This window comes from Eleutherodactylus coqui, chromosome 12 (genome assembly GCF_035609145.1).
Source record: "Eleutherodactylus coqui strain aEleCoq1 chromosome 12, aEleCoq1.hap1, whole genome shotgun sequence".
Lineage (NCBI taxonomy): Eukaryota > Metazoa > Chordata > Amphibia > Anura > Eleutherodactylidae > Eleutherodactylus > Eleutherodactylus coqui.
This window is the reverse complement of record NC_089848.1, coordinates 69,859,907-69,872,113: the sequence shown is the minus strand read 5'-3', so window position 1 is coordinate 69,872,113 and position 12,207 is coordinate 69,859,907. Positions and strand designations below refer to the sequence as shown.

Sequence of the window (12,207 nt, the reverse complement as noted above, 5' to 3'; positions counted from 1 at the left end):
CAAAACATCTAAATAACAAAGACCAGCCGGGTCACCATCTTACATGTGACTAATGTCAGTGATAGGCTGCAGCAGCCAAGTGGGTATACAGGCACGTCACCGCTGCAGCCAGGTAAGGAAAGCCTGGCAGAGAGGACTGGAGTGGTGAGCTAGCAAATCGGTTTGTAAAGCTCCTTTTTTTTTTTTCACTTTTCCTGCCTTTAAAACCTCAAAGAGCTTTCAATGTACAATTCACACTACTTGTTGGATTTTTTTTAAAGAAGATACCTTTCACTTCAACCCTTTCCTTACTAAAGCCTAAACATTTTAAAGTTGAATACCGTATATACTCGAGCATTAGCCGACCAGAGTATAAGCCGAGTCAATAAGTTTTATCACAAAAAACTGGTAAAACTTATTGACTCGAGTGTAAGCCTAGCTGTACTTGAGTATATACTAGGTTAAAAAAAAAACACAATACTTTCCTCCCAGCCAGTGTCTGTGTCCCCGACGCGATGGTCTCTCCGGCGGTGCGGCAAGCTGCTTCAGACTTCTCCCCGCTCTCATCTTCCTGCACGGTTTTCAATTCCCCTGCCGTCAGCGCTTGATAAACCAATCACAGCCATTCAGTGATGTCATTCAATGAATGGCTGTGAATGATCGAGTGCGGGCTGTGTTTGGCTGGCGCTCGATCCAATCACAGAGCTTACTTACACAGCACTGACGGCGGGGGAATTCAAAGCTGAGCAAGGAGATGACAGCGGGTAGAATTCTCAAGCAGCTTGCTGCACCGCCGGGGAGACCATCATGCCGGGGACACAGACGCAGGCTGGGAGGGGAGTATTACGGGGTTTTTTTTGTTGTTTTTTTTACCTCACTTGAGTATAAGCCGAGGGGGGCTTTTTCAGCATAAAAAAATGTGCTGAAAAACTAGGCTTATACTCGAGTATATATGGTATTTTTTTACTTCAAAGTCTACCAACATTTTTTGCTTTTCTTTTCTTTGCGGGGGCATTCCGGTCTTTCCTATAGGATCAAAATAGAATTATTATCTTGTTGATTTGTCTGTGTTGTATAGGGAAAATGGACACAAAATTAGAAGAAAATGGCACTTTCCCTTGTACAGTAATGTAGTTGATATAACCAATTAAATATATCACATACAATAATTATGTAATTCAAGTATAAAGATACTAGATATGAACACACATCTTTTTAAATGATGCTGCTATTTATGCTTAAAACAAAGATCTCAATTTAAGGGAACTTGTTACCTCCTATATACAAAGTAATGATGCTTATAGGACGGGTCACACTGAGTCTGGTGGTGTAAATTTACTGTATACTTACTGGACTCCCCGTTCCTGCACTGTCCCTGGGAAGTCAGCGCTCTGCCTATCAGTATGACTCTTTTTTTATTCGGTCCATACCCATGCACTGTTCTTTCTGGGACCATATGCAGCATGGATATAAAATTTATACCCCAGTCTCAGCAGGACCTATTCTATAAGCACCATAACTTATTTTATGGTGCTTATAGGAGGTGACAGGTTCCCTTTAAGGTTTTAAGCCTATCTCCCTTAGACCTCTTTCACACGAATTTTAATATTGCGCCTAAGTTAGCTGATCAAAAAAATCACAATCATCTCTGCCAAAAACTGCTAAAATGGACGAATTTCTGTTAACAAGTCCCGAGCTTAATTAGCGTTTTCTCGTCCACTCACACGGTTGGGTGCAACATATTGCCGAAAAATTGCGCTGCTGATCAGAATTCCTTCGGTCGGCAAAAATCCTCCTACACTTTCTAATGAGCTAAGTCGAGGCACCTGTCATCTTTTCTCAGCATTGCACACAGCTAAACTCACTCCACCTCCCTTTTTTTATCCTGCTCCAGTAGGAGTCTACTGAGGCTCCAGCGTATTTCGGTCCAAAGATAGGGCAAGACCTATATTTTTCGGCAGGAGGAAATTTCAGTCGCTTATCTGCTACATTTTTCAGTCCGATATTTTCGCACTCCAAAAAATCGTTCATCTGAATGAAGACATTGGAAACCATCGGTCGTGATGGTCGCGGCTTTATTGTGCGGCTAACTTAGCCGCGCAAAAATGATTGTGTGAGTGAGGTCTTACACGGCATCTAGGTGGTGTCTGTAAATGGTACTAAAGAAGCCGGGTGCAAATTTTCTTTTGTTAAAGATTAACAGCAGATAGGAGGAAAGCTACAAGTGCATAAATTCAGAGCAGGGCTTGTTTCTTGTGAGCTTGGGAAGCTTCCATTCTGCATCACGTGGGCACAATGTAGCATGAAATAGTAGCATGTATGTCATCCAGATGCGTGATAGATGTGTGTTGGCACTAGAAAGGGAGGAGCTCATGTATTTTCTATTTTTTTTTTCAAAAGAAGGAAAAAAGTGATCATTTTGAATTCTGGAAACCTGACGCTTATATTTGGCATCACTTTAGCATTTTGGTAGCAAACACATAATTATTTGACTTCTATAGTCAGCTTATCACCACAACAATCTGGTCTGAAGAACTGCAGTGTTCTATTAAAAGCAATCAGCCATCAAACTGCTGAGTTAAATAGGCAGATTGGAGGAGCGAATGGTTAAAGATTTCTTCAATAATAATTTGAAGTCAGCAGCAGCATGAATGCAGCAAAACAGAAATATTGTCCAGCATAAACTTTGTATTTCCACAGTTTTCCCCTTGATCTCTGAACAGCTGGAGAACAGATATTTCTCAAAGCTACAAATTCTGTCTGGACGGACGGCTATTGTCTGTTTATGAGCAGCGCAGTGTAAATCTTCTGCATAATTATCTAGCTGAAGAGCAGAAGAATAAATGGGTCTTTAGCTGTCACGTAGGTTGGCAGATTAGTGCCGGAGGGAGGGTATCAGAATGACAGTTAAAGAAACTGAAGGAAGCTCATTACCATTATCAACAGCCGGGTCACTGACACCGAGAACAACAATGCAGTTCACTTAAGACTCCCCAGCATTGCTGGAGAAGACATGAGACATCTATGATCTTGTTAAAGTCTGAAGTCACTCACTCTCGGCATCATCAGGAGCCAAGAAGGATAAAATTGCACGCAGACACAAGTCAAAATATCCATGACTTTAAAGGGGTTGTCCAAAATATAAACTTATCCCTCTATCCAAAGGATAGAGAATCCAGTAATTGTCCCTTTGCACAGTCTGATATTGAGCCCAAGCAAATGCTTGTTTCTCGTCTGATTGGCTCATTTATGCAAGCATAAAAGTGCTAGTTGGTCGGTTGCACATCTTGTCGTCTAAACAGAGAGACGTCCCCATCGAGTAGATAAGCTGTTTGTTTACACGGAGGTAATGAGCACTGATCGACGTGCTTGTTGCTGGTCAGTGGTTATTAGCATGGACAGATTATCTGCATGTGGAAAAGGACCATTAGTAGATGATCAGTTGGTGTCCGACCACTGGGACCTCTACTGATCACAAGAATTAAGGTCCTGTGTCCCTTGTAGGAATGGAGCAGTGGTCGAGCATGTGCAGTGCCGCTCCATTCATCTCTATAAACTAAGTATAGCGCTTGACTACCTCCAGCAGTTCCATAGAGATGAATGGACCAGCAGATTACATGCTTAGCTGTCACTCCACTCATCTAAGAGATACGGGACCTCCAATTTTGTGAGTGGTGGGGGTTCCAGTGGTCAAACTGGCACCAATCAGACACTTATGCTCTATCATGTGGAAAAGGAATATATATATTTATATATTATACACACACATTAGCCTTAGATCGATAAGTGAAAATCTAGTGTGATACAAGGAGAAGCATACGGTCTTTATTGTTATAGTAAGACTAGGGCTCCATATCACTACCACTGGTGACTTGCTTGTTTCCCTAAGGCCTCCTTCACACGGCTGTAGGCGTTTTTACGTGCGCCCCGCCGGCGCCGTAAGAACGTGTGAACGGCACGGGCCCCCGGCGCATACACGCTGCGGTCACAATGTCGTTGTCTCCCCTTCCCTCCCCCTCGCCGGCTCACCTCCTCTCTCCTTTCCTCTGGCTGTTTGCAATAGGAGTGGACGGGGCGGGAGTGGAGCTAAGCAACCACCCCCTCCCTGCCCCTTGTCCGCAGCCAGCAATGGTAGAGGCAGAGTGGGGCTTAGCTCTGCCCCCGCCCCAGTGCAAACAGCCAAAGGGGTGGAGAGAGGAGGAGAGAAGAGGGAGGGAGTTTAGCAGTCATGCAGCTAAACTCCCTCCCACCTCCCCTCTCCGCCCGCTGTCATTGGCTCCCATAGGAGCCCATGCAGCGGTCGACGTATTCCAGCCAGAAAGATAGTCCCAGGGCTATCTTTTCGACACGGCATGAAAGCGTCTGGCGCTATACGCCGTGGGAATTCAGCCATGTGATCTAATGCATTGGAATCTAATACATCAGATCGTAGCATATATCGTCCGACTGTGAAAACGGTAGCCGATATACGCTCGTGTGAAAGAGCCCTAAGGGAAAGAACACCGCAGGCAAGCTTGTGAAAAATCGCAAAAAATTTGACACTTTTTCCCCCACTGGTAAACATCAAAATTGTCCATGAGATTTTGTACTGCCACAATGTTACTGCAAATCACGGGGAACTCTAAGTCATGTGGCGAGACAAATAAAACAATTCAGTTGTTGCTGAAATGTGAAGGTTTCTGCAGAATTTTCACAGGTGGTCTGCATACTGTGTCCCCACTGATTAAACTACAACAGTGAATGTCTAAACACCTAAATTATGCAGATTTATTCTTAATTTTATTAGTAAAATACAAGTAGGTTATATGGAATATCTATTCAATTGCACAATATCAATGACTTCTAGTAGTGTGAGAAAGTCAGGCTCGGGCCGTTGCAACCTGCCCACCACAGCCATAACACGAGTAGCACACAACATACCTGTTTAGGCTGGCTTCCTTTAGATAGGATATCCAACAAATCCGCCGAGGACACAAAGTAGAAACGAGGAAAAGCCAAACGCTTTGTTTCCAAATACTGAGACAACGCTTTCTCACATAAAGACAGTCTGAAAAAGGATGGCAGAATTTTTTAAAGGGAGCCTGTCAACAGCAAATTACCTATTTTTTGGCATGCTATTTTTAGGTTTAAAATGCATTTTTGAAGACTTTTATTTTCTGTCGCTATTTATATGAAAAATAATCATGAATTATTGTAATTTTTACTTTGACTACTGAACCTCATAATATATTCTGTAAAGATCGCTTTTCAGTAGTTATTGTATTATCATCACAGGCCGGAAAACAATCAAAACTAACCCCTACATATAGATAACACAGAATCCACCATCTACGATAGGTGATTGTCACATCTCATCACCTCCCCCTCCCTGCACAATGACCTTTGTGCACAGGTCACAGAGCATGCCCACAAAACCCTCCCTTAGAAGTCAATGAACATTTACAGTCTAGAGGTTCCTTTTATGCATGTGGCTGCTGTAATGTAAATCTCTGAATGCCGTTAACAGCAGCTCGGGCTGCCTCATATATATATATATATATATATATATATGGAATAAAAAATGTACCACCAGTACTTAAAAACAGATTAACGCCTCCTGCACTCGGGCGGATTTGCATTGCGAAATCCGGAACGGGATTCTTCTCCTGATGCTGCAGCAAATCCAGCCCATAGCATGCTATGACAATATGCTATTTCCTTCCCATGAGTGGAAATCGACTGCGATCTTCCACTCGCGGGGAAGAAATCGCAGCATGCTGCGATATTGTGCAGACTATGCACGGCCGGTTTCCATTGAAGTCAATGGAAGCCATCCGTCCTGCGGCCATTCTGCAATCATCATTACAGAATGGTTGTGGCAGCTGCGTCATCGCCATAGCGACGGTATGGCATCCTCTGTACTGCGCATGTGTGCCAGCATGTCGGACGGCACATCAGCAGCAGAGGTGAAGACGCCGGACAGGTAAGCAGGGGTCACTGGTCAGGCACTATGTCGAATACACTGTGGAAATCCCGCATGCGGGGTCCGACCCACCGTGTGCAGTCGGGCTTACAAGTAATATGTGGCAGTATCTGGTTTTAATTTGAAAAAAAAAATAAGTGGGAGAGGCTCTTTAGGCCAACTTCACATGGGCGAGCGCGATATGGGGCAATGAATCCCAGCCCCATATCACGCTCACCATCCATGTGAATTCCCCAAAGATGTGAGGCATTTTCATGTGAAAACAGCCTTGCATCACTTTGGAGATGCAGGGAACCTCCGCTGCACCGCATGAACATAGTGCGATGGTGCAGACGGCCCCATTGAAAACAATGGGCGCTGTGATGCAAGAGCAGACACAAAATAGAACATGCCGCGATTTGCTTCCCGCATAGCATCGCAGTGACATGCGGAAAAACATTGCTCATCTATATGACCCCATTCAAAAGAATGGGGCTCATATTTGTGCGTCTCGCAATGCACAAATCATGCATGATTTTATCGGCTATGTGAAGGCAGCCTTAAGGTTATGGTCACACCAATGTCATAGTTTCCATTTATAACAGAGTCAACACTGTTTTGCCACATACATTTTCCAATATATACTGGTGAATCCCATTGATTTTAATGGGGTTTGTTGGAGTTTCAGTACTTTTGACAGCAAAAATAGCAATACAAACAGGGCTACTGATTACGTGAAAACCCACTGGAAAGCCTGCAGGAACCTCTGAAGACAAGAGTCAATCAACTTCTACATTGGTACAACAACATATTTGACTTTTACCTCATCTGCAAGTCATCAAGAGTCTCAGACAGCTTGGGACGATTTGTTGCATCCAACACATTTCTTATTTTCTCTGTCTCAAACATTAATTCCTACATGGAAGATAAAATCTATTAATAAAAATGTTTAGAAAACCAATGGTTGCCCCGTGCTTCCAGAAGAGTTTTGATACAATAAAGAAGCTTCGATTTATGGGAGCAGCATAATTTTTGATGGAAATCCCGCATTTACATTACACTGTAACTTTACCGGAGTATACTAGTCTACGAAGAAGGATAAAAGACAGAGGCTGCTCTGCTGAAGAACAATTATTCTGCCACTCAAAGTACAACAGTTCTTGCAGCTCCAAAAACATTGAATAAATTCTCCTCAGGCTTCTTTCACCCGACTGAATGCGTTTTCACATCCGGCCAATATGCGCTGTGATCTGATGCTTTGGATTCCAATGCATTAGATCACATGGGTGTATTTGCGAGACGTAAAGACACCTGGCCGGCCAATATAGCGCTGGGCATTTTTACGTTGAGCCCAAAACATAGTTCTGGAACTATGCTTGGGCCGGAATACGTCGGGCAGCTGTATGGGCTCCTATGGGAGCCCATGGCAGCGGCCGTAGGTGGGAGGGAGTTTAACAGCGTGGCTGCTAAACTACCTCCCTCTGTTCTCCTCCCCTTCCCCGTGCAGGCTTACCTCTCCTTCCCGCTCGGTCTCTGCAATGGGTGGGGGCGGAGCGGGGCCGGGGCTAAATGCTGATCCACCCCGCCCCTCCCATTGCACAGATGGAGCGGGGAGGAAGATAGGTAAGCCTGCGATGGGGAGGAAGGGGAAATGGGCGATGGCCTGGTGATGTTGGTGCATTTGCGCCAGCCTCACCAGGCAATATGAACGGGCGCACGAACGTTTGATTTGTGCACCTGTTCACCAGATTTTTCGCCCCCAACGTAGTGTATATCGGCCGACCGTTTTCGCTAAGAAAATTGAGCAAGTTCAGTGAGTTTGTGTATCACACACTACACAGCCCATGGACAGGGTGTCCACTTGCTGTGCGATGCGAGTTGCATTGGAGAATCTCGGGCCCAACTTGCCTTCGGCCGTTTAAATACAGCTTTAATTATATGGTGTGAACGAGGCCTTAAAATGTAAATTAGATTATTTACTATGTCTTTAGAAATAATAATTGTAGTGATGACCCCCTTAATACGTTCAGCTGTTCAAGTTCACCGACAAAATATCATTTATTGTGACTGCATCATCCGAGCTCGTACACAGATATAAAATACTATTATTACCGACCATCACAAGGCTTTCTGTTCACTAAATGGGCAGAATGTACCGATCAAATAATAATATTGGTCTATACTTTTCTCCATTCATAAATCTCCAAATAATAATCATTTTTATATATAGTGTACTTCATGCATTTCATTTTTACAAAAATGCATGGTTTTCGTTTTTAAATATATTTAATAAGTGGCTAATTTCGATTCCAATTCCCAATTTCCCTGGAACATTCCAGCAGTCCACAGCTGTCACTAGAGGGTCTAATTCGTATAAAAGTGCTTAGGCCGGGTTCCTATATATCAGTTCTGTTCAACCAGTTGCTTTATGCCTGATGACATTTTGGGGCACTCTGTGCCCCGGTCTGGCATCTATAGCCAGAGAGAAATGCTGCCTGCAAGGTTTTTCTATCTAACATCAAAACGAATGTGCTGGATGCCATGAACAATCTCATAGAAAACTGAGGGGTCAGTTCTGGTATCAATTTCCCTCCAGCATTTCACTACAAAGCAGGAGGGGAATAAACAACACATGGCCAGATGTACAGGAACCCGGCCGTACAGCTACTTTTGGCTTCCTATTGGCAATCTATAAATAATAAATAGTGCGCAGAATATTATGAAATGTGAAAAGATGGTCACATGCAATATAAATGTAAATGAAGAAAATAAATAGTATGGACTATATTAGGGAACCTTAATGTTATGGCACAACAGCCGCAATCCGGAAGCAGATCTGGGGTGACGTCAAAACATCAGTCCTGGTCCATGCACGCGCCCTGTCATTCAGTGCTGAGAACTGACATGAAAACAACTATCTGCTGGTGTGGAGTGTTACTGGTTGGTGGGTAGGTGGTCCCCCAGCCAGCCAACCGCTATTGTAGTATATTTATTCCAGCCCCTCCTCTTAGTGGGCACCGGTTATTCATCTACTTGGTTGAGTTTTAGTCGGGCTCGCTTCCTTCTGATGAGAGCATACTTTCAGAGAAGTCTGCAGTGTTTATACTTCTAGATTGGCTTTGTTACATCAGCTACCTTGAGCTGTTTCATTGACATTAATGGACAAGCAATGTGCATGGTCAACCACTGTACCATTCATTCTGGGACCTTTGGGATTCCTGTTCTTGTGATCAGTGGTATCCAAGACAGAATCCCGCAGCATACCAGGCAATACGCTAACAGCACAGAGGTATCCAGCAATGTATGCCAAGCCACTGAAGGGACTATGGACCTCCAGTCCCCAAGTCAGACATCAACAAAGAAGAAGTTGATGTCTGACAAAGACTAACTGTAGTTGAACCGTTGCCTGTACCGCTTTGAATATGGAGTAATAAAGTTGCTGATTTTACTTTAAAACCCTCAACGGATGCTGCCACTTCTTCTTTGTTGATGTTCTTGTGATCAGTGGATTCCATGTTGAAATCTGGATCCCCACTGATCAGACAGCTATTCATTATCCTATGGTTAGCAAATATCTTTATTTCATTTGACAAACCCTCTATTAGGAGTCTTGTACTACTGGAGCAAAAGTTTATTCAGGGACCATTGGGACCCATGTTCTCGTGGTCGTTGCGAGTCCAAGCAGTCAATTCCCCACCGGTCAATTAATTATCACCCATCTTCTGATAGAGCTAAAGGCCCATTTAGACACAACGATTATCACTCAGAAGCCACCTTTTCAGCAATAATCGTTGTGTGTAAATGTGCGCCTACCATGCACTTTTCGTTCATCGCTGACTTTAGGCAAGCTTAAAGTCAGCAATGAGCAGTGGGATACCGCTGATAGTATTCTGTTAGCTCCTATTCCGCTCGGAATTCTCAGCAGGATACTGCTGACAGCTCTGAGAACAAAGTAGCTGTTTGAAGATCACAGTGCTCCTGCTGTCATCTGCATACAGCAGGAGCCTTCATTTATACACTAATAAACTCTTAAGTAGCTGATAAGGCTCATCGCTGCCATTTGAGCGATCATCTTTTGCTGTAAATGGGCCTTTACTTTGTGTGTCATGGGACAACCATTTTAAATTTACATCTTTACAGAATGCGTTCGTTTTAAGAAAAGCAGTAGGAATTACTTTAAAATCAGCATCCACTCCATCAAATCGTTTTGCATCTTCTGGTAGCTGGTTTCGGATATCTTCAGAACCAATAAAAATGCTTTCTAGATGAGACCAAGTACGCTGGACTTCCATCCAAATGTAAATCACTGAATCAGCCAAGTTCAATCTTTTCTGCCAACTGGACACTTGTTCGATGAAATACTCAACATACTTGCTTTGCATAATTGCTTGTAACTGCACCTAAATAATGTACAGAAGAAAAGATCAAAGATGCAAAACATAAAAAAACGTAGAAGATTCCTACCACATTTTCCATATGGCTTTCTGCAAGTCAAACAAGTTACTTTTCCTAAGGTGATGTAAGTTTTGTAATGTCATTTCTAGCTACAATTTCGAAACTAACCTGGTTGCTGTCCAAAGTCTCAAAAAGCTGCTCATCGGTTTTTATCAACGGTGTTTCTGTACGATAATGCTTTTCATAGGAAAACTCCAGAGTAGTCCAGGTCTGGCTTATCTCTGTAAGTATCTAAGCCAAAAAAAAAGGTAATTAAACACATTTTAGATTAATTCTCTAGCTAAGTATTTCCTAGAACAAAATATATTGCTTTTGACTTACTTTCTCAGTACCCATTTCTTTCACAGCTTTGTCTACAATGTTCCTGACTTCATCTTCAAACTTATGCAGCTGTAGTTCAAGTAAGTCTGATAGTGTGGTTTTCTCAGTCATTGAAAATTGAACCTAAAAGGACAAAATTATCAAAATTATTAAACAATCAATACGCAAATAGGATAGTAAAACAGCTGCGAGATAGCACACAATCGAGATACTAAATATCTATATAGCCAGCAAATGCATATTCCTACATCTCTATCATAACTTGCATCTTTTGCCGTTGTCATTGATTTATGTAGGTCATTGTGCTGTTCCTGTTATTCCTTCCGGAAATAAATGAAACTGTCAATTTATTCATACATTTACAGGAGGAATAACAGAGTAACAGCACATTGCAGTTTTATGTAAGGATGTTTCGGAATCAATATTTCATGGGGACTACAAATATTATTAATTTTATTCTGTATTTCGCAAGTATTATAAACGCATTATATGTTTTATGCTGTCATTTTGTGTAGTTATTTTTGTAACTTTTTTTTAACATCTATGTTCCCCATGAAGTTATATAAGACCTACGAGGTCGTTTACAGTATATTTTTTTTCATTTCACACTTTTCCACTGTAACTGGAGCATCTACTTGAGCCCCAGTTACAGGGGAAAACATTTTCCTAGTGTGACAGTAGTCACTGTCAGAGCTGGTTCGGGGTCTGCTAAGACCCTAAAGCTCTGACATGCCAGGGATCACCGTCGATCACCAAGGCCTGTGCAGGAACTGGCAGTGCCGTTTCCTGAACTCTCTACATAGCGCTCACTAAATTCTCTACATAGCGCTCACTGAGCGCTATGCAGCTTGTGAAGGAGAAGGCAGAAGCCGAGAACACGATCACCTCCTGTTAGATTGCAGGAGCCTTAATCCCGTGTCGTAATTTTACTATCGGCTGGAAATAAAGCCCAAGACCAAGCACTGTATGTTTATGGCGCTTGGTCCCTAATGAGTTAAAACAATGATTTTAAAACAGTCGATTTCAAAACTGCAGAGATAATTCAATATTAAGTAGCATATATACAAAACACCTACTGTATTTTTCGCTTTATAAGACGCACTTTTTCCGCCTCCAAAGCGGGGAGGAAAAGTTCCTGCGTCTTATAAAGCGAATGTGCCGAAAATTCGTTCCGATCGCCATTTTTAGCGCGATCGCGAATTTAACGCACAGACGCGATTTATTTAGCGCTATTACGCGTTGAATTCGCGATCGCACGAACAAATGTGCGATCAGTTAGAAGATTTCTCTCCTCCTGTCCAAAAAGAACAAAACATTACTCACCTCCCCCGGCATTCTGCGGCGCTGCTGCAGGCTGTCGCTCCCTCCTGGTCCCCGGCAGAGCATTGCTTACTGGATGCGGGGCTTGAAATCCCCGCCTCCAGAAAGCTAATACTGTGATTGGCTAACACACGCTGTCAGCCAATCACAGCCATTCAATGACATCATTGAATGGCTGTGATTGGCTAACA

The 12,207-nt window shown here is 43.0% G+C and overlaps 1 protein-coding gene across 1 annotated transcript in view; it reads right to left on the bottom strand.

Moving 5' to 3' along the window:
* Positions 1-12,207, bottom strand: part of DNAH11 (dynein axonemal heavy chain 11) — a 270,457-nt gene that overhangs the window by 181,915 nt on the left and 76,335 nt on the right. Inside the window, exons 26-30 of the mRNA XM_066584695.1 lie at positions 10,697-10,819; positions 10,484-10,606; positions 10,096-10,320; positions 6,744-6,835; positions 4,900-5,026 (exon numbers count right to left, since the gene is read on the bottom strand). Of these exons, the coding sequence (XP_066440792.1) occupies positions 4,900-5,026; positions 6,744-6,835; positions 10,096-10,320; positions 10,484-10,606; positions 10,697-10,819 (690 nt within the window). The remainder of the gene's footprint in view (positions 1-4,899; positions 5,027-6,743; positions 6,836-10,095; positions 10,321-10,483; positions 10,607-10,696; positions 10,820-12,207) is intronic.